The following is a 24192-nucleotide window of genomic DNA, read 5'->3' as shown; positions in this document are numbered from 1 at the left end:
TAATCCATGGTTTCCTCATAATAAAGGTTGATCTAGAAAGCAATAGTAGGCCTTTAACAAAGAATATTGTTTTATTTTATTTATTTATATATATATATATATATATATATATATATATATATATATATATATATATATATACATACATACACACACACATATACAGGTATGGGATCTTTCTGTAATTTGGGTCTTCATGCCTTAAGTCTACTAGAAATTCATTTAAACATGAAATAACCCCAATAGGCTGGTTTTGCTTCCAATAAGGATTAATTATATCTTAGTTGGGATCAAGTACAAGCTACTGTTTTATTATTACAGAGAAAAAGGAAATCATTTTTAAAAATGTGGATTATTTGGATAAAATGGAGTCTATGGGAGACAGCCATTCCGTAATTCGGAGCTTTCTGGGTATCGGGTTTCCGGATAAGGGATCCTATACCTGTTTTATATATATATATATATATATATATATATATATATATATATATATATATATATTTAAAAATACTAACTATTCAGATTTTTTGCATCAGCGTTGTTCATAAACTAATTGTGCTGATAATGCTAAATGATATTTCTCTTCTTCTCTAACACTTTGGAAATAAAACACTGGCCTAAAACATTTGATGACTAACCCAATTGTTAAAACACTCAAGGTAAAAGAGGGCCCTGCCAAAAAGAATTTATGGGGTCCGGGTAAATCATCTGGAATACAGAAAGATCAGTCAGAATTGTCCACCCACTTACTGATCTGCCTATGTGGCGGTCCACAAAATATATACAGGTATGGGACCTGTTATCCAGAATGCTCAGGACCTGGAGCTTTCCGGATAATGGATCTTTCTGTAATTTGGATCTTCATACCTTAAGTCTACTAGAAAATCATGTAAACATTAAAAAAACCTAATAGGCTTGTTGCTTCCAATAAGGATTAATTATATCTTAGCTTGGATCAAATACAAGGTACTGTTTTATTATTACAGAGAAAAAGGAAATAATTTAGAAAAATTTTGATTATTTGGATAAAATTGCACTTATGGGAGATGGCCCTTCCGTAAATTCGCAGCTTTCTGGATAACGGGTTTCCAGATAACGGATTCCATACCCGTAGTTGATGAGGCCCAAAAAGGCTTTGCAAACGTAGTCTAAGGGCACTGACACACATGCAGATCTTAGCCACGTTTTTGGGGTGATTTGTGCTGCGATTTTTAAAAAAGCGGAGAAACACACTGCGATTCTAGGAGATTAGTCGCCCGGCGACAAATCTCCTACAATCGCAACGTGTTTCTCTGCTGTAACTTGTACATTATTTTTTGATAAAAGATCGGTATGATAATTATGATTATAAACACACTGCTATTCTAGGAGATTAGTCGCCCGGCGACAAATCTCTTCTGCGGGTCGACTAATCTCCCCGAACTGCCTCTGTGCCGGCTAGAATGTAAATCGCTTGTGGGATGGCACTCTGAGCACTTCATTTTCCAAAGTCGCCTGTAGTTTCCATGTGAGGCAAATTCGGAAAACAAAGCGTTCCGGGGAGATTAGACGCCCTGAAGAAGAGGAGATTTGTCGCCGGGTAACTAATCTCCCCGAATCCCAGCGTGTGTCTCTGCCGTTACACAGGAAAAATCCATTTGCCCCCCTTTGGATTTTGTAAGGCAAAAAAAATAAAACAAGACAGATATACAGAAGAGAAGCCTGTTAATACTTATCCCAAGTGGGGGTGGGCTTGAGTCACTGAGGTGACAGTTAAACCAATGAAGCATGAGGAATTTCTAATCTGATCAGTCAAAATCACTTGTCTATATATTTACTACAGAGTAGATCTTTGGTTGCCAAGATACACAGCAAAATAGACGTATATACTGGAACAGCAGGCCTTGCTCCATCAGGGTTATTTATTAATGCAAAGCTCCAGAATAAAACTAGCCATGCAGAGACACAAAGATGGCACCCAATCAGCAAATAAAATTCAATCACATGTTACAAGATAAAATAAAACTAAATTATTATCGATATTTAGACAAATGCATATTATCGAAACATCCGTGATAACTAATTGTATGAATAATAAGTATATATAAATCTCTAGGACCTCAGCTTGTAAGCTCCACTGGTGCAGGGAAGAATATATCTGTGTTACATAGTTATAAATACATATCTAAAAGCTTAACACTTATGTACCCAACGATTCATGATCCCTGGGTGCAGGATACATTCCTCCACATTTATATACTGTATACAGGTATGGGATATATTATCTGGAAACCCATTATACAGAAAGCTCAGAATAATAGAAAGGCTATCTCCCATAGACTCCATTATAATCAAAATTCAAATACAAAAATAATTTCCTTTTACTCTGTAATGAGAAAACAATACAGGTCCTTGTACTGGATCTTAACTAAGATATAATTAATCCTTTGTGAGGGTAAAACAATCCTATTGGATTTAATTAATGTTTAAATTATTTTTTTAGTAGACTTACGGTATGGAGATCCAAATTATGGAGAAAATCCTTATCCGGAAACCCCCCAGCACCCGAGCAGTCTGCATAACAGGTCCCATACATGTACACTCAAAATTATTTTTATTCAACCATTTGAAGTGGATGTTTAAGTGGCGTGGCTTGACTTTGTAATGTGATAAAGAAGATACAGGTAGGGGACCTTTTATCCAGAATTCTCAGGACCTGGGGTTTTCCGGATAACGGAACTTTCCGTGATTTGGGTCTTCATGCCTTATGTCTACTAGAAATTCATTTAAACATTAAATAAACCCAATAGGCTGGTTTTGCTTCCAATAAGGATTAATTATATCTTAGTTGGGATCAAGTACAAGCTACTGTTTTATTATTACAGAGAAAAAGGAAATCATTTTTTAAAATTTGGATTATTTGGATAAAATGGAGTCTATGGGAGACATCCATTCCGTAATTCGGAGCTTTCTGGATATCGGGTTTCCGGATAAGGGATCCTATACCTGTATGGGGTTTGTCCAATGCTTTGATTCGCAAGGCTACAGCAACAAAATTTTGAATTTTGACGAGTTGATGCTTATACTGTGAAAAGCAAGTTTGGTACTGTAGGGTAGCAGGTTAAAGGGATTGTTCACCTTTGAGCTAACTTTTAGTATGATGTAGAGAGTGATATTCTGATATTTCCATTATTTATTATTTGTGGTTTTTCAGTTATTCAGCTTTTTATTCAGCAGCTCTCCAGTTTGCAGTGTCAGCAATCTGGTTGCTAGGGTCCAAATTACCCTAGCCACCATGCACTGATTTGAATGAAAATATGGAATATTAATAGGGGAGGGTCGGAACAGAAAGATGAGTAATAAAAAGTAGCAATAACAATAAATGTGTAGCTTTAGAGAAGATTTGGTTTTAGAAGGGGTCAGGGACACCCCTGTGAAAGCTAGAAAGAGTCAGGAGAAGAAGGCAAATAATTAATAAACTATATAAAAAAAATGAAGACCAATTGAAAAGTTGCTTAGAATTTGCTTAGAATTGGCCAATCTATAACATACTAAAAGTCACCCCATTAGATGAAGCACTGATAAAGGGACATAATAAGCAGATTTCAATGAATGACACCCCTGTGGGCAGCATGGATTTTGGTTTTAGCATGAACTGCCTTGCATTCTATCTGCAGGGTTAGAGGTGTGCAAAGACTATGGAGGAACATATGCAAAATTTTCCCCTCCACAGGGGAAAATGTATCGCTTTCAACCCAGATCTTTACAAAAGGTCCACATACAAAGTGGTAGTAGCACTTGCATTCCGGAAAACAATGCTCAGAAAACCATGAAGCTGAAATGTATACAGAACGATTCATTCTCGGGTGTTACTGTCCCTTTAAAAAGTGATATCTGTCAGTGACACCAGTTCTTGGTGCTGTGAACAGAGAAAAGACAGCCAAGCATATGATAGAGGAAACAATTCTTCAATGTCCCTAAAAGTTATATATAAAACCAAGGAAAGCTGCTGATAGGATTTTTTCCATTAATGCCTGGTATGAGTCACTGTAAACTTTGGCTTCCATTCCTTCATCCATAATTCATGTGAGGGATATGTGTTGCCAACGATATAACACTGGCTCTGAGACATAACGATAACATGAGGCACATGGACATTTAGCCGAGATGATACGGGTCGGCCAATAACAACAACCCAGAAACCATCACTCAGAATTTCTGTCTGGGCAGTTCTGAACCGGCACAATTCCCAGGCCCTGCATTAAAAAAATTATATATAGTTGTTTTGCTAGTCTGCCACTTTTAAAGGGGTGGTTTGCCTTTGAGTTAACCTTTAGTATGTTATAGAATGGCTAATTCTAAGCCACTTTTCAATTGGTCCTAATTTTTTATTTGTTTTAGTTTTTGAATTATTTGTGCTCTTCTTCTGACCATTTCCATTTTTCAAATGGGGGTCACTGACCTCGTCTAGAAAACAAATGCTACATATTTATAGTTATTGCCACTTTTTATTACTCCTCTTTCTATTCAGACTCGCTCCTATTCATATTCCAGTGTCTTACTTAAAGGAGAACTAAACCCTAAAAATGAATAGGGTTAAAAATGCCATATTTTATATACTGATGTTACTGCACCAGCCTAAAGTTTCAGCTTGTCAATAGCAGCAATGATCCAGGACTTCAAACTTGTCACAGGGGGTCACCATCTTAGAAAGTGTCTGTGACACTCACATGTTGAGAAGCTAAGTTTAGGGGGTTGCTGCAAATGATCAAGCAGAAAATGAGGTCGGCCTGTTTTATAAGATGATGCCACAGGACTGATTATTAAATTCGGATATTAATTGCACTGGTTTCTGTGCTGCCATGTAGTAGTAATTATCCATATTAATTACTAATCAGCCTTATACTGTGACATTTATATTCTATGTGTACTGTACATTTTGAGTGGGTCCCTAAGCTCAGTAACTGACCATGGAGCATGTGCAGTGAATCAGCAGAAATGAAGACAGGGAGCTACTGGGGCATCTTTGGAGTCACAGATCTTCCTTGCTAAAGGGCTTTGGTTGCCTGGGGTTAGTACAGAAGTTCAACACATAATGTACAACATTTCTTGCCTACTTCATTAGTTTAACTTTCCTTATCCTTTAAACCTGTGCATGGTTGCTAGGGTATTTCCAACCCTAGCAACCAGACGGCTGAAATTGAAAACTGGGGAGTTGCTGAATAAAAAGCTAAATAACTCAAAACCCCCAAATAATAAAAATGCAATCAAATTGGCGCAGAATATCACTCTCTTCATCATACTAAAAGACTTTGTTACCACCTATAGTGGTGTCAGGCATAGGTATCTAGAGGGCAAATGGCTGTAGAAAGGACAGAGGGGCATATCTGCCAAAAAGTCCTCAAGAACATCAACGAAGAAGTGCTGTGATTGGCCTATGGGGATCTGCAAGTTATCAGCAAAGTGCACCTTACTTATCCGTACATTAAAGGGGCGATTCACCTTTGAAGTATGTGGCAACTTTTTAACTGGTTTTCATTATTTACTTTTATATTGTTTTTTTTTTTAATTATTACACTTCTATAGTGCAAAGAAAGATAGCATTGTTTTAAGTCTAGCCAATGCCAAAATGTTTTAAATTCCAGAGAGCTGTATCCAAAAAAACGATTTTATTTTTAGAATGGCACTTTAGGGCAGGTACTCAAAAATCCTCAGTGGTGCAGCTGGGGAAGTCATTAGCCAGAAATGACCAATAGGAAAAGAAAGCGAGGTAAAAGAACAGTAAGTCCGATACAAAACAGGAAATGTTTAATCGTGTCTCACAAGTGCGGGATGTTAAAACTGGAATGTGCATTGTTTTAAATTTAAAAAGAAACATCCCAAGATCAAGCTTGGAAACAATGCTGGTGAGTGAGAAGTGACAAACACGTTCCATTGTAACCGGTGAAAATGCTTCATAATAAAGACACTTTTGTTGGAAATATTTCATAATTATTCCATTACCTCTTAAGGCTGGTTGTTATGGATACCCTGAGGTTTTGGGGTTTTCATGTGCTTGCATAATTTTATTTTGGGTAGTATAGCCCCTTTACCTACACCATCAGCACTGGTGGGTGCCAGCAATGATAAGAAAAATCACAGTTCAAAAACAAATATAGCACCAACATTTCCACAGCACAGAGATTGTACATCATTCATCTGAGGTCCCTATCACGTTATTTATTTTTTTAATAAACAAATAAACTGAGATGCCCAAAATAAACCTATGCAGAAACTCCTTTCAGAGATCCCCTAGATGAAATCATACCTACGACCTTATCCTTATAAACAGTGCTTAGTGATGTAAATAAATGTATCCGCTTTTGTAATATATAGGAACATTATAAGTCACCAAGGAATTCCAACGGTCGAGTGCTTTCATACACGTCATCAGCTATAGTATTATTACTATCACATCATTTGATAAACTTGTATTAAAAGGAATAATATATGCCCCGATTCAAGTTACCTTGGATTTCCAAAACCTGTATCTGTGTCTTTATATGGTCACAGGTTTCTTATATTAATACAGATGGAGTTAATAATTCCCTACATAGATACTGTCGGATTATGCAGAAGACCTAAACCCACATGACACGTCCACTTCAAGCAATAATCAGATAATCAGATTTTCACCCTTGTAATGTTGAGGAATTGGAACAGAAAAAGAAGGCGATTTCGGACCCAGGCGTGGCTGAATTTCTTGCTTTCGTATCGCAATGTACAAACAGATTGCTCCATTCATCACTACTTACTCTACAGTACGTGATTTTAACTAAACTTCCGTGAAGAGTCATCATATTTCTATGTAAAGCCATAGAAAAACAGAGGTATGAAATATAAGCCTGGCTTTATTGGTTCCATATGACATGGAATAATGTTAGCGAAGGCTCACACGCCTGATTTTCCCCAATCTGACTTCCTCAGCCCTAGGACTTCCAATTTCCCACTATGTTTATGAGAATCCTTTGCAATAGCATTTCCTCACTCCAAAAGGATGCTGCGAGTTGCAGTTCAAAAGCAACTACAGGGTTACAAATTTACAGTAACTCAATATCAGTAATGTGCACATAAGAACAGCACGTAATTTACGACTGACAAGCTATTCTAAATCATAAAGGGCTTCTTATTCTGATCAGTTATGACGTCTCAGCTACAATAAACATTGTGTATGACTGTTCTTGCTGAAACAAGGGCTCTCCATTCTCTGACACAAATGTCAAAGTGATTGCTCAGTAAAGCCAAAGAGGAATTCTACATTAATTGTGCTCACTGGATGATACATTTTATATATATATACATATATATATATATATATATATATATATATACATACATACATACATACATACATACATACATACATACATACATACATACATACATACACACACACACACACACACACACACACACACAATATGATGCCTTTTCATTCATTGGCAGAGAAAGCAGTGTGGTAGCTCCAGCACTGGGTAATGTCTTTTAAAAGAGAATTAAAGCTACCAAAGCAGTTTATTGCTAATAGATTAGCCACAATAGTGCAGTTATAACAACACTATATTTATTCTACAGAATGCTTTACCTGAGTAAACAGCTCTAGAAGCTCTCTGTCTAGGATAGCAGCTGCCATATTAGCTTGGTGTGACATCACTTCATGCCTGAGTCTCTCCCTGCTCACTCATAGCTCTGGGCTCAGAGGGGAGGAGAGAGGGGGGGGAAGGGGGTGGAAGAGGGAGCGAGGAGCAAACTGAGCATGCTCAAGCCCTAGCCCTGGAGGTTTAAGCTGAAAACAGGAAGTTGGATGCCCATGTGTACACAATAGAAGGAAAGAAATGCTGTGTTTCTTTTGACAGAGGACTCAGAGCAGCATTACTTTGAGGGTTTATTGATGTGTTTATATAGAACTTTCTGATAAAGTGTACTTGGTTTTAGCCTTGCCTTCTCCTTTAAAGCATGCAGAAAAGGAACCTTTTAAAAAAGCCGTTGATATTTTTTTATAAAGAATAAGTATGTTATCCCTGTAATAAGACAGGCTAAATGTATTCAATATAATATCTAGGACTAATCTAATCATTTTTAAACTCCTAAACTCATTTTTCAGCTATCAATAAGCATCCATTCTAATTGCCAACATCCCCAGCCAGGCTCTGAGATCTTTGCAGAGGATCTATGTTATCTTTCACACCATGTTTCAACACTATGGGGGAAGCCATCATCTCTTGCACTTCTTACTTCCTTTAGGAAGACAAAGCAGGAAGCGATACGTGCAAAATATACAGCCGACAGCTGACAGATAATGTCTGTTTCTTTTCCCACACCCCAAGGGAAGCGAAATGATCAGCTAAAAGCATGTTGCCCTGAGGTAAGTTGATGACAAGATGCCCGGCCAAAGCTTGTGTGTGAATGTAAGTTATTTCTTCCAGTTATTACAGCAAATAGTCGCCAGTGCAGCAGTTCACACAGGCACTTTTTTCTTTTGCAAATACTCATAACATCAAATGGGGAAATTAGTGCCAGAGAAAGATATTTTTTTTTTAAAGAGAGTAGAAGAAAAATGTTTAATTTTTCTATTCTTTAACTGAAAAAAATGGAAATCAGGGTAAATACCCCCTAATAAAGCAGAGAAATGGTTCGTCCCATACAGACATGCCATGAGGGGAAGTGTGAAACTGCCTCAGAAGCTGCTGAGTTTACAGAGGAGTCTGAAAGTGGAGGAATCCAAGCTAAACATCCGGGGTCTGAGTGGAACAGGGAAAAATTCATATTAGCGCTCTCCATCCTTCCCCTCAGATGAAAACGCAGCGCTCCCTTACCTTCCCTGGATTCATCCATCCTGCTGAAGGTGCGCAAGTTTCCAAGTGAACTGATTCCTTTGGGCTGAGCAGTGATTAGCAGCTGCTTCAGACACATAAACCCTCTCCAGACTACAGTCACAAAGCCACGGCTGCCTCCCTCTCCTGCTAAACTGATTAAGTTTGAAAATGTTGCTCTCCTGCCGAACTCCTCGCTTACTCCCCCCCGCCCCCCTTGTCATGAATCTCCCCGCCTCCCAGCATTCACTGCGCGGCCAGCCCACCGCCTGCCAATGTCCTCTCAGTGGCCCCATTGCAGAGAGTGTGCAGTGAGTGAGGTTACTCCTCAGCTATCAGTCTCTGCATCCTGATCCCAGTTCTGATTATCCGTGTCAGTCAGGGCAACAACAAATAAACAACTACTGGGCTCACTTTCCCTTTTATCAGTGACAGAAATGTTGCTTGTTCAAACCTATAAATCCCTCAATAAAAATATCCAATTTTTCACATCTAACAGAAATACTGTAATTGCAAATATATTTGGCTTAAAATGTTAACATATTTCAAAGCAATTTTGGCAGTGTCTGCAGCAAGGTTGGATTTATAATAAAAGCGTGGCCATGCATTTCATCATTTTCAGACCTGCCCATTAGATATCAGGCTGTTTTTTAAGGTGGCCATACACGGAGAGATCTGCTCGTTTGGCAATGTCGCCAAACGAGTGGATCTCTCCCCGATAGGCCCACCTTGAGGTGGGCAATATCGGGCTGATCCGATCGTGGGCTGCCTTCCCGCCGACGGGATGGCACTCGAAGCGCTTCGTTTTCCAAAGTCACCCATTTAGATTCTAGCCAGCGGGAATGCAGTTCAGGGAGATTAGTCACCCGAAGAAGAGATTTGTTGCCAGGCAACTAAATCTTCCTGAATCTCCACGGGTGTCTGTGCCCTAAATCTGCCCATGTGCAGCCATCTTAATCCAGTCTGTCCCAATTTGTTAGGCACCCCAGTGATTTTGCTTACCTCAAAACCAGATCAATGTTCCAGTTCATTAAAAATTTAACTGGCAGGGAATACTTTATAGCAGGGTGGGCAACTTATATCTTTCCAGGAATCCTCCATGTTAGGTCAGATTTGACACTCCTTAGAAAATGGTCACCTGCCCTCAGTCCACTAGAAGCCCTCTGTTTAAACAAACCTCCCCCCCAGTTGCAGCCTGTGATGGCACACAGTACGTTTTGCCACTTGTGATAAATATGTGGTACCATGGGCAACTAAATGTCCCTAGTTCCTTCCCACAGCAATGATATTTATTCCAAAATAGCATGAAGTTGCCTTACAAGGAAACTTCAGGCTACTTTGCACCATGTACGTTATGCCACCACTACTGCTCGTGGGATGGAATCTAGGGATGTTTAATTGCCCACGGTATTGCAGATTTATCTCGGGAGCCACAAAATATCCCCTGGGCCATGAGAAAGAGCAGCTCCATTATACAGAGAACTACTGGTGATTTGTTTTGATTGTGTTTGTATAAAAAATAATGTAATTATAATGTAGTCCTAAGTTAACTTTTAGTACGGTATAGAATGGTTAATTCTAAGCAACTTTTCAACTGGCCTTTTTTATTTTATTTTTTTTACTTTTTTTTAAGTATTTAAATTATTTGCTGCCGTTTGAGTCGTTCCAGTTTTCAAATGGGGGTCAGTGACCCATCTAAAAACAACAAATATTCTGTAAGGCAAATGTACAAATTTATTGTTATTGCTACTTTTTAGTACTCATTCTATTCCAGTCTCTTATTAAATCAAAGCATGGTTGCTAGGGTAATTCGGACCCTAGCAACAAAAAAATGGAGAGCTGGTAAATAAAAAGCGATATAACTGAAAAACCACAAAAAATAAAAATCCATGGAATGGGGCACAGTCATGGCAGAACAGGGCATAGTGAATAATCACCCAGAAATCTAGGGTGGTTGACGTATTTAAAAGCATGCTGGGAATTGTAGTCCAGTAGCATCTGGGGAGCGTAGGTTAGGAAACAGTGGGGGCTATTTATCAACACTGGGCAAATTTGCGAGAGAGAGAGACATTATAGATATCTGATTTCTCCATGCAAGTGAAGCATGAGAAGGGAATCCATACACCAAATTAGTGATGCCAAATGGTAGAAGATAGTGGAGCAGGAGGCGCATGAGGAGTGTATATGCTGAGAAGGCATACTGGCACAGATTCACACATATTAGGATAAGAGAATGTGTGCTGGCTTCTCTGCAAAGGGAGCGGCATTCCTGGGACTATTTATAAAAGCACATAGAGGGCACAGTGCAGCAAATGGCTGGCAAGGTATGTTCCTCCACCTACCTGTTTTGGCTGAAGTCCTCCATTAACCCTTTACTTGCTAACAACATAGACGCTCAGCGGCTGGCAGGTATAGAATCCCCTTTTCCATATACCATGCAACTGGCTGTTCTGAAGCAGTCGCTGGCCAGACAGGGTCAACAGGACATTTATAATGATCACTGCAGGTTAGAGATGAAAAACTACACACTCCCTTAATCTCCCATGATTCCAGGAAAATAATTCCTCTGCAACACAAACCTCAAAAGCAGACACAAACCCACACATTGTTTTATCTAAGGTTGAGTGTTTGGGGCAAGATGCAATATATCCAAGTGCATATGGTTGCTTCACCTTTAGGTTGATTTTTAGTAGGTTATAGAATGGCCAATTCTAAGCAACTTTTCAACTTCATCATTATTATTTTTTTATATTTGCATTCCTCTGACTCTGTCATATGGGGGTCAGTGACCCCATCTAACAAACAAACAAAGAACAAATGCTCTGTAAGGTTACAAATGTATTGCTATTGCAACTTTTTATTACACTATTTAGGTCCTCTCCTGTTCATATTCCAGTCTCTTATTCAAATCAGTGCATTGTTGCTGGTGTAATTTGGACCCTAGAAACCACACTGCCAAAACTGCAAACTGGAGGGCTACTAAATAAAAAACTAAATAACTCAAAAAACATTAATAAAAAATGAAAACCAATTGCAAATGGTCTCAGAATATCAAACTCTACAGAACAGTAAAGGCGAAAACACCTTTAAGTATCTCTGTGAATAGTGTTTCAATGCACCATTAGTAAATGAGCCCTTTATCTGAAACAGTAAAAGAGCTAAACAGCTTGAAATCCATAGATTAAAGCCCTGTAATCCCAGCAATCTGTTGGGATTCTAGTTTACAAGGATTATAGCAGTGTCTCACATCACAGGGAGCAAATAGGAAAAAATAACAGCAATACAGGGATGGGATGCATTATCCGGAAACCAATTATCCAGAAAGCTCTGAATTAAGGGAAGGTTATCTTGCATAGACTCCAATTTAATCAAATAATATAATATTTTTTAAAAATTTAAAAACAGAACCTTGTAATCCCAACTAAAATATGCTAGATCAATACTGGAGGCAGAACAAGCCTATTTGGTTTAATTAATGTTAACGTGATTTTTTAGCAGACCTAAGGTATAGTGATCGTAAACCCACGGTCCCAAGCATTCTGTATAACAGATTCCATACCTGTGCAGATAATAATAAAGGTGTTGCTATACCTACCAACGTTAGTATTCTCACTAATGTCTTTGTAGCTCTATTTGTGGAAAGTTAAAGCTAAACACTATATACGATTGTCTGAACACAGACATAATAAACAGATTTTCAGCATCATTCTTTCTGTTTAAAGGGGACAGTACAGCTTCCATCAAGGCCTCGCTACTAATTACATCTGGCAGACATTTTCAGAGGCTTCGCTCCCTCAGCTGTGTTTGTTTAGTGTGACAATTTATTTGTCTGTGGCCACAATTTGTCCTCTGTGGCTGCCTCGGGTGAAAGTGGCATGGCAGATACTTTCCCGTCTTGCCCTTCACATGACGACTCCTAAATGTCACATAAAATCTATTAACTGGGGAAAATGCAAGAAAATGCCTGAGATTTAAAGAATTACAGATCTTCTCCTAGAATAACTGTCAGAATTCCATTATCTCGACCTGAAGCCACCGCCGAATTGTTTTGCAATCTCCGGAGATATGGGACATGCCCTTACATCTTACACCCAGATAAAATACAGATTCCTATTAGACTAGAGGATTAAACAATCCCATACTCCTTCACATGTGCCACATCTAATGTTGTTTACATGACACTTACGCACTAAATGTCCCACAGGGAGCTCTATGCAGGAGAGACAGGATAGTGGGGAAGGATGAATCTGCGCCATTATACAATAAGAACAATAGAATCGCCACCTGCAAAACACTTTCATGTATGAGAAACAATGATCTGGAAGTAGTGGTACTTTAGGGTCACTTAAAGAGAGAGCTTCAAATGGAATTTGAAAACAGAAAATTTAGCCTTGGATTCATGGCTTTTAATAAATTAATCTGTTCAGTTCTTCTGGGTCACCACCCTGCTGAGGCTAATTAAAATTCCAATTATAATGGCCACAGACCTCTCACAAGCCTTATCTATGCAACAGCCCAAATCACATTCTTTGATCACTTGGAACTGGTTATAAGCCATGAGTCTGTTTTAACTTTTAGCAGCATAACAAAGATACACACATACTGTATGCACCCAGTACTTTTGGCTTCATTTTGTAAAATGTCAGCCCAAAGAAGGGACTAAACAGTATTGAAACCTATCCAGCTATTAAAAGTATTAATGCAATACTTTTTGACCCTAGCAACCAGATGGCTAAAATTGAGTGGAGAGTTGCTGATTAAAAAGCGAAATAACTCAAAAACCATAAATGATAAAAAAGGAAAAACCCAATTGCAAATAGTCTCAGAATATAACTTTCTACATCATACTAAAAGTTAACTCAAAAGTGAACAACCCCTTTAAGGTTAATGACACACAGGGGACAAATGGAGAAAACATCAGTTCTAGTAAAAAATTATTGCTTGTTTAGAGTTTAAATTTACCTTTGTGATAATTCCTCATTTAATGAACTCTTTGCTGTTGCTACTTAAGGAAATTACATCCAAAAATGATTTTATCACTCATTTTATGAAGCTTCAGGGCGCTGACACAGGGGGCATGCAGCAATTCAAATGAAAGTGAAGGGGCAGGTATTGTTGGCTGCTTCATCACCCACAGGAGAGGAGATCTCCCACAGGGTGATGAAGCATTCGGTGTGTAAGGCCCTATCCAGGCCTACCTGTTATCCCACAGCCGCAGTCCCTTCCCAGAGACTATTATCCCACTGTTACTATAGGCACCATCTCTCCCTACTATACCTGCTATCCCACAGTCACACTCCCTTCCCAGAGACTATTATCCCCACTGTTACTATAGGTACCATCTCTCCCTACTATACCTGCTATCCCACAGTCACACTCCCTTCCCAGAGACTATTATCCCACTGTTACTATAGACACCATCTCTCCCTACTATACCTGCTATCCCACAGTCACACTCCCTTCCCAGAGACTATTATACCCACTGTTACTATAGGCACCATCTCTCCCTACTATACCTGCTATCCCACAGCCACAGTCCCTTCCCAGAGACTATTATCCCCACTGCTTTGTCCTATAGTGCCATTGTTCTGCCTGCAGAACCTAGAGGTTTTTTTCTAGCTCTTTTCCTGCATTACCTACTGGTTTATGTCTATGTGAAGGGCCCAGAGCAGTTACCTCTGCATGTACCACCCTTAAGCCATCTCTACTCACCAGACCTATCCTTTAAAAACACCAAATTCAAGCTAAGTACATATAATTACATATGAGAATAATTACGCATTATGCCAAGGACTGTTATTATCTGATGTATGCATTGAGATGAAGCTGCCACTTTAGCCACATGGATAAACATTTATTATTCATGCTGAGTGAGCGGGAGAGACAATGGGTATCCCACTGTTCTTTGTACAAAATCTAAAAGTATACCAGTCACTAAATCCTGCAGTTATGTCTCTTTCCTATATATTTAGACGGGGAGCGGGGAGGTACAATCCAGTCCACACAGACAGAAGGGTCAACAATGACCACTTTGTGGAATCAAGTGGAAATGTATGTTTGCATCGTGCCCTACATAATCATCTAGGGAGTCAGCTGGCAAAACTGGTACTTTTAAAACAGTGAAAAATCACAAAGGCGCCTGACATACACTGGAGCCCAATGATGTTCTATAGTATGACCTCCAGAAAAAGATCCTCCTACCAACAGCCAAAACACTGTCAGTAATTGGGTACATGCAGCAGGCATGTTCCTTGGCTCTCTTGATGGGCAAAGAGGGGGTGCCTAACTGCCTATGACTGCATATCAATACGAAACGCATCAGGATTGTGATGTTTTTAACCTGCTGAAATAAACGTTATCTTTTTATCCTTTGAGTGGAACACGGAGTGCTTCCCAATTTTGGTTTTTCAGAGAGGGGGCTACACACCTTCCAGCGAACCTACTCCAACCATGTCCAGTGCTTTATTATTATCAATATTATTATTGATACGATTTTACAATGCTACTTTAACTGGCCAGGTACCCTGTGATGCCATGACATCACAGGTACATTAGCACTCCCAATGTTGCCTTTGTCCAGTGATCCCCAACCAGCGACTCATGAACAACATGTTACTCACCAACCCCTTGGATATTGCTTCTAGTGGCCTCAAAGCAGGTGCTTATTTTTCAATTCTTGAGACAAGTTTTGGTTGCATAAAAACTGATATACTGCCTACAGAGCCTCCTGTAGACTGTCAGTCCACATAGGGGCTATTTTGCACCACCCATGAACATTTTTCATGCCTGTCGTTTCCCAGCTTTTTTTTACATCTGAATGTGGTTCATGGCTTAAAGGAAAACTATACCCCCCAAATAATGTAGGTCTCTATAAAAAGATATTGCAGAAAGCAGCTCATATGTAAAACCCTGCTTCATGTTAACTAGTGTGACAGTCTTTTGTCTTGGTTGGAAAGTGATCGTGAGATGACTGTTCTTCCTTCCCCCACCTTGTGGTGAGCAGGTCATGCAATGAATGAGGGTCTTTTGGATTGCATTCCAAGTATGCATAGTTACATGTTTAGATGTATTTTGCCAAAGGCATTAGCCACTCATCACTCACACAAATCTCTGCATTTTCTCTAAAAACAGTCTTAGCCCTGCTGTCACTTTTGTCTGATTGTCGATTTAAGATTTGAGATTAAAGGTGGTGACACCTGAAACGCGTAAGGAGTTGTCCTGGAGGTTGTCTCTTTTTAATGAATATGTTTTTTTGTTTTTTTTTTAAGTAGTCTTGATGCTTCAACTTCCTTTTTATGTTGAGTCTTGATATAATGACGAATCTGTCAAACAAAAACTACATTTTTGTATTTAAAAAAGGTTTTGTAAAAAAACGTTATAGCATTCTTCCATCTGAATAAAATAAACCTTCGATTTCTGGTAGTTTTTCCGTTCACAAGGTATTGTTTACAAAAAAAAAATCTGCTAATAATTAGGAGAAACATTATCTATCGAGCACATCATATTAAGGAACACTTTAAAGAGAATGTTAATTCACCCAAATCTATCCCTAGGATAGTGAAGCTTGCAATCTAATTTCTTTGTGCCAAAGTGTGGGAAAAAAATGCATTGTGGCAAAATTGCAATGCAGTGCCAATACCACATTTGCCCAGGTTTTACCAGCAATAGATTGCCACTTGGGTGCCACAATAATATAATGAAGTAAACGGTTGATAATGTAATGGGGTTCCGTTCAGAAGGGGATGTTTCCGTTTCACCGAGAGCATTTAGAGAACTTAAAAACATTGGTCTAAATTAGTAGTACCCTACCCACACATATATTTGTAGATGCTGATGTTGTGTTTGCATGGAGGCTAAGGGCAAGGCCAGATGTGGCGTTTTTAAAAAAGAACAGCCAGGCGTAAATACACCACTGAAACCACATGTGACCGTCAACATGCGTTTTTCATGCGTTTTTCAGCACGTAGGATTCTTTACCCAAAATGCACTTCTCATTGAGAATTTGGACGCCATATTTAAAATACGCTGCGTATTTAAGCAAAGTGTGGTTTCAAACGTGCAGATCCCATAGAGTCTATTGATTTGGTAGTTTCTTGATGTATTGGCCTTTCTGCTAAAAAATACCAATACTGGCGTCCTGTGGCGGATTTCAGCTTGCAAGCGCCCTATGTGAATTGCCATAGTGCGTTTTCCATTGGTTTCAGTGGTAGTGCAGTTTATGTGTATTTACGCCTGGCTGTTCTTTTTTAAAAACGCAATGTAAAAACGCCTTGCCCTAAATTCTAAAGGTCCTTGCTCCCCACACGTGCTCCTCTGTGCCATTCATTCTTCATCACCCTCACCCTCCAGATCCTTCTTTATTAACTGGGAATTCCCCAAATAATTGTTTTTGCTTTGGGAAAACCCTCGCGATGTGAACCTCTGAAAAATCTATGTTAATGCACAGGACTGCACAGCAGAAAGCATAGGAAATCCAGGCACGGAAAACACAAACCAATATAATTATGAATAAAAGAAAGGGAAAACAAACCATGTAAAAGGAGGGCACCTGGGATTTCAGAGGTAAATGATAAAATGCTGCTGAGGCTAGAAGGAGGCTAATTACAATGAACTTTGTGACCCTATAGCTTATGTTGTTAGAAGCCTGCAAAATGAAGGCTATTTTGAATCAAATATCGAAACTACTTTTACGTTTTAGTTCTCTTTTTCATAAGCGTATGAATGCGTAAGTAATGGATAATAATTAAAACAAGTACATTCTTTTTATGGTTCCGTTTGGTAATTGGTCACATACTGCATTCAAAGCATTGCACTAATGTCTGAAAACTGCACTTGTGTTTGTATCCAGTATAACCTTCCAAATGAAATGCTGTCAGAAATGACCCTTCTACATTCTAACTGAAATTAGAACATGAAACATATGAAAAGTGCATACGCAAGGACTGCACTCACAATGCCAATACCAAGCTGCAGTGTACAAAATCTGGCAAAAAAAATGTAAACAGGGTCTGTTAAGTATGAACAGGCAAAAGCTGGTGTTTTCCATAGAAGTAATAATAATGTTAGGGGGCAGATTTATCAAGGGTCGATTTTCGAGGGTTAAAAAACCCTCAAATTCGACCCGCGAAGTAAAATCCTTCGAATATCAAATTTGAACGATTTTAAGCAATCGATCAAATGATTTTTATCCGACCAAAAAAATGTAGAAAAGTGCTGGGGAAGGTCCCATAGGCTAACATTGAACCTCGGTAGGTGTAAAGTGGCAAAGTATGAAGTAGAAATATTTTTTAAAGAGACAGTACTTTGACTATCGAATGGTCGAATAATCAAACGATTTTTACTTCGATCGAATTTGACCAATTCGATGTTCGAAGTACCCGAAAAAATACTTCGAAAATCGAATTTTTTTCCATTCGAATTATTCCCTTGAGCTTAGTAAATCTGCCCCCAAATGTCTTTGCTGCTATATTCTTTTTTAATAGTTTATTCTTAACAGAACACAGTGTTAATCTGCTATATATATGCAACATAATACCATTAAGCTATAGACACACAAATGTATGAATATACACACTATGGGGCAAATTCACAAAGATTCGTAGTTGCGCCAGCGTCCGCTTCGCCGCATTTCGCCAGGCGTACTTTCGCCAGCGATACACAAATTCACTAAAATCCGAAGTTGCGCTCAGGGGAAGCGTAAGGTTGCGAAGTTGCACTAGTGGTAATTCGCCAAGTTACGCTAACGACTCAATTTGCATATGGCGCCAAATTGAAGTTACAATGGAGGTATATGTAGCATCACTACACAAGCCTGGGAAACCTTTAAAACAGCAAATAAAATGTTTATTTTGCCCTACACATGTGCCCACTGTATAGTTAAGGTGCCATGAGTTAGGAAATGTAGGGGGGAAGGAGGGTAGCCTCAAAAAAAATTTCGATCATTTTCAGCCTATCACCCATAAAAAAAGAAAAAACACCAGCGTTTTTTGGGACTTAGAAAATTTTTTAACCTTTTTTGAAGCAATCCCTATCTACTCTATTGCACTTCGCCTGGTCTGAGGTGGTGAAGGAAGTCTGGCGTAAAAGGTAGCGTTCAGAAAAATGCGCGCGTCAGTGAATTTGCGTAGTTACGTCCGTTGCGCAAATTCGCCAGGTGTAAGGGTGCGAAGTAACACTAGCGAATTTACGCCAGTGTCCGTTAGTGAATCGGCGAATTAACGAAAATGCGCTACGCTAGCGAATTAACGATATCGTTAGTCGCTTCGTCTTTTAGTGAATTTGCCCCAAAGAGTCACACAGATAGACAAATGATAGATTGATACATGGATAGATTACATAGATAAGATTAGATAGATACTGTAGATAGATAAACTGATTAGATAGGTAGGTAGATTACATAGATAAAACAAATTAGATAGATAGATAGATAGATAGATAGATAGATAGATAGATAGATAGATAGATTGATAGATTGATAGATAGAGATGATAGCTAGTCATACACAATAGACAGAAACATATATTAGAAATATCTATTCTTTGTTAAACCTCAAAAAAACAACTGGATTTACGTGTTTCTCTGCAATTTAATGTTGTATTCTGGTCATTAGTTCATGGGCCTGTGTTACGAGTGCTAAATCTAACCCAGTCACTTTATCAATAACCAATTATCACAAGATGATTTACCCATGACAGGTTACAATAGTTAGCATCTGTACACTATCAAACACTACATAAATTACACCCTGTGCTTAATCTATGTGGCAAGTCAGAAAGGTTCTTTGAGGATTCTATGTGGCTAGAGTAATAACATATAAAGACAAACCACATTTTTATTCAAGTGTCACGTGGAATATGGAAACCCAGATACGTTAGAAAGTGAGTTGAACATCTCTGTGATGAATCTAGTATCCCTAATTCAGCAGTAAAGACAATAGAGAAATAGAGGAAATAAAATCAGAAAATAATATTACAAGTGCGGGTTGTTATTAAGTTAGTGTACTAGCAGACACCATTATTTTGTTGGGTTATAATGATCGCCCATCATAGGAATAGCTAGCGACACTTTGGAGATGCTCTGAGCTAAACCCCTGTCATCTGTATTCCTTGGAGATGACCATTATCCTTCTAAATTACAGTTTCATTTGCATTATTCAACATAAAATTAAGGCCAAAAAAATATCAACTTCCTCCAACCCAGCCTAGCGCGTGGAGCTCCATATATTTTAAATCATGAAATTTAGTATTTAGCGTCCACTGCTATGGCTTGAGGCTTGCACCTGTTTGTAAGTGTTTGTCAAGTTGTAAATAATGGCATTATATGGCCAAAGAATGATATTCTCTAACGCCCTCCAACTGAATAGGGGCACAAAAAAGTGCAGTTCACAAAGGGAACAGTGGACTAACCAGATATGGAAAATATAAAGTACAGTACAGAGCACTGCATTATAATTATAGTACAGGTATGGGATCGATTATTCGGAAATTGGTTATCCAGAAAGCTCTGAATTACAGAAAGACTGTCTCCCGCAGACTCCATTTTATCCAAATAATCCACATTTTAAAAAATAATTTCCTTTTTCTCTGTAATAATAAAACAGTACCTTGTACTTGATTCCAACTAAGATATAAGTAATCCTTATTGGAAGCAAAACCAGCCTGTTGGGTTTATTTAATGTTTATATGATTTTCTAGTAGATTTAAGGTATGAAGATCCAAATTATGGAAAGACCACTTATGCGGAAAACCCCAGGTCCTGGGCATTCTGGATAACAGGTACCATACCTGTACAGCTATAGGATCTATTATCCGGAAACCCAACAGGACCACTTTTCCACCAATATGGATTTATGCAGCTTAGTTACCATCAAGTACAAGGGACTGTTTCATTATTACGGAGAAAAGGGTAATCATTTTTAAAAATTAGAATTCACACCTTTAAAACTGCTGTTTGATGGTCATGGTAAAATAACGTGAATATCTTGTTCAATGTCTATATATGTTAAACTGTGTGGTTTATGGCATCTCCTTTTGCTCCTCCAAATTCCGAACAGATTATTTATTTACTTTGTTTGATTTTGTTTTGTTTTTCTTTTCTTTTATGAAAATAAATAAAAACATTCTGAGAAGGGACTGCATACCTGTAATAGACACAATGAGTGGAGTTATACTAAGCACACACAAAAATAGTCACTGGCTTATGATGTATGCAAGTCTGCCCATGATGCACACAAGTTATTTCCCCAATACAGGTACGAGACCTGTTATCCAGAATGTTTGGGAAATGGATTTTTTCAGATAAGTGATCTTTTCCGTAATTTGAATCTCCATACTTTAAGTCTACTAAAATATAATTTAAACATGAATTAAACCCAATAGGATTGTTTTGCATTCAATAGCGATTTATTATATCTTTGGTGGGATCATTACTACAAAGAAAAGGGTAAACATTTTTAAAAATTTGAATTGATTATAATGGAATCTATGGGAGACCATCTTTCTGTAATTCAGAGCTTTCTGGATAACCAGGGGCGCTCCACCAATGAGGCGAGTTGAGACACTCGCCTCAGGCGGCAGCGCCCCCCTGGTTGCCAGGGGCGGCAAAAATGCCGCTCCTGGTAACTAAGAGCCGAATTTCCGGTTTTCAAACCGGAAATTCGGCTCTTCTAGTGCAGAGAGCGCTATTGCGCTCTCTGCACTAAGCGTCGCGGACCGCCCCTGCCCTCTCCGGCGCTATAAAGGTTAGTGCCGTGGGGAGGGGTGGGGGCGGCGAAAGAAGGCCGCCTCAGGCGGCATTATAGGCAGAATCGCCCCTGTGGATAACTGGTTTTTAAACCAAGTAAAAGGTTTGAATATGACCTGCGTTTAACAGTTTAGAAAGTGAGCAATACTTTAAAGGGATCCTGTCATCGGAAAACATGTTTTTTTCAAAACGCATCAGTTAATAGTGCTACTCCAGCAGAATTCTGCACTGAAATCCATTTCTCAAAAGAGCAAACAGATTTTTTTTATATTCAATTTTGAATTCTGACATGGGGCTAGACATTTTGTCAATTTCCCAGCTGCCCCCAGTCATGTGACTTGTGCCTGCACTTTAGGAGAGAAATGCTTTCTGGCAGGCTGCTGTTTTTCCTTCTCAGTGTAACTGAATGTGTCTCAGTGTGACATGGGTTTTTACTATTGAGTGTTGTTCTTAGATCTACCAGGCAGCTGTTATCTTGTGTTAGGGAGCTGCTATCTGGTTACCCTCCCATTGTTCTTTTGTTTGGCTGCTGGGGGGAAAAGGGGAGGGGGTGATATCACTCCAACTTGCAGTACAGCAGTAAAGAGTGATTGAAGTTTATCAGAGCACAAGTCACATGACTTGGGGCAGCTGGGAAATTGACAATATGTCTAGCCCCATGTCAGATTTCAAAATTGAATATAAAAAAATCTGTTTGCTCTTTTGATAAATGGATTCCAGTGCAGAATTCTGCTGGAGCAGCACTATTAACTGATTCATTTTGAAAAAAAATTTTTTTCCCCATGACAGTATCCCTTTAATGGAGAAATGCAAATACTCAGGGCAAGTAAAATGCTGTACAATACTGCCTTTCAGCACATGATTCTTCTGGATGGGAGTAGCTTTTATCAAATTCTTTCACTGCAGATAAATAGGAGCTGATTTGGCTCCACATACCCTATGAGTGGGCTGCAAGGACATCAAGTTTAAACTAAAATACAGAAAAGATTGCACTAGGGGGAGGATAAGTCCAGAATTCCAATTTAAAACACAATTTAATTAGTGAGGAAAGAAGCTCTAGAAGGGCAGCCAGAAAAAGAAATAATAAGCAGGGAAAAGGCAGATATATTATAGGTAAAAGTTTCCAAAGAATCATTAAAATGAAGATGATATTTGCAGTCTGGGGGTGTTTAACGAGATACTAGCAAAACACAGGTGCAGAAAAGCTGATCCCAAGCCCCATGTGCCATTAGCTTTACGGTATAATTCACCATAGTTAAATCCTCTGAGATTCCTAGACAAATTATTCGCTTCCATAACAAATACAGTGCAGGTATGGGATCCGTTATCCAGAAAGCTCAGAATTCCGGAATGGCCGTCTCCCATAGACTTCATTTTCTCCAAATAATCCAAGTTTTTAAAAATGATTTCCTTGTTCTCTGGAAACTAAGATATAATGAATCCTTATTGGAGGCAAAACCAGACTATTGGGGTTACATGATCTTCTTGTAGGGCCCTTACACAGGGGCATTTTTACCTGCGCTCCCCTGCGTTTCTCTTTCTTCTGTTCAGCCGCAGGGGAGAGCAGGAGTAATTGCAGTCAATTATTTTGAAAGGGGCTGTACTCACACAGATGCATGTATGCGCCGAACACAGGTGAAATGCAACATGCTGCGTCCCAACCTGCGCTTGGCGCTTACATGCGTCTGTGTGAGTACAGCCCCTTCAAAATAAATGACTGTGTCTACTCCTGTGCCCCTCCTGCAGCTGAACGTAAGGAAGCACAATGCAGGGGAGCGCAGGTAAAAACGCCTGTGTGTAAGGGCCCTAAAGGTATGAAGATCCAAATTATGAAAAGATCCATTATCCAGAAAATCCCAGGTCCTGAGCATTCTGGATAACAGGTTGGGTCTCAAAGAGATCTGGGCATGTGAGCTGGATTAAAATGTCCATAATTTTTCCATCTGGAATGCTGGCTTTGTTGAGCCATTCCCTTTACCCCTCAAGGTTATGCACACCAGAAGGCAATATGGAGAATATAATGGAACAACAGAATATCTTGGGCACGTGCACAGGACTCTGGCTAATGGCCAAAAGGGAAAACAATCAATATCCACTGAGGATCTTCTTAATGCATGTGGATAGGAAGACCGCTAACTAAAATTAGACAAGACACAGACCTCGGTGCAGTAATTATTAATACAGGCTCTAAGTCTAAAGCGAAGGGAAGTAGCACGAATCTTATTTACTGAGCACAACTGTTGGGTTCAGTAATGTTCCTCCTTGCAAGCCTTGTGATCGGCAAATGTTTTCTTTTATATTATGCATATAATCAAAACAAGTGCAGAAAATCTATAACCAATCAGCAAAAGGCTTTCATAAGTCTATGATTAATTAGAAAAACAAAAGTCTCGTTGTTTGCTAGGGGTCCATATATTTTAATAAATGAGCCACATGGAACAGAGGCCCCTGCAGATTAGCTGTAAAAATCAGTGAGTGGCTCTGTTGTACTGAACAGCCAGCAGGTGGCACTATTCTATTGCAGTCTAAGGGAAAAAAAGGAGTGAAACAAAGTGACAAATAAATCAAAACTATCCAAGGGGTTGAAAAAAATTTAATTTAATTTAATACAACATTTACA

The 24192-nt window shown here is 38.9% G+C and overlaps 1 protein-coding gene across 3 annotated transcripts in view; it reads right to left on the bottom strand.

Annotated features, from left to right (window-relative positions):
- The window catches only part of lzts2.L (leucine zipper, putative tumor suppressor 2 L homeolog), a 110332-nt gene that overhangs the window by 34278 nt on the left and 51862 nt on the right, over window positions 1–24192 (bottom strand). Inside the window, exon 1 of one of the 3 annotated variants that reach the window (XM_018225233.2) lies at window positions 8835–9049. The exons of the other annotated variants lie outside the window; for them this stretch is intronic. Within the exon in view, the coding sequence (XP_018080722.1) occupies window positions 8835–8849 (15 nt within the window). The 5' untranslated portion in view covers window positions 8850–9049. Of the gene's footprint in view, window positions 1–8834; window positions 9050–24192 lie in introns of those variants that run through there. 3 annotated transcript variants of the gene reach the window in all.

Source organism: Xenopus laevis, chromosome 7L, assembly GCF_017654675.1.
Source record: "Xenopus laevis strain J_2021 chromosome 7L, Xenopus_laevis_v10.1, whole genome shotgun sequence".
NCBI classification, from domain to species: domain Eukaryota; kingdom Metazoa; phylum Chordata; class Amphibia; order Anura; family Pipidae; genus Xenopus; species Xenopus laevis.
This window is presented reverse-complemented; position numbering and strand designations above follow the sequence as displayed.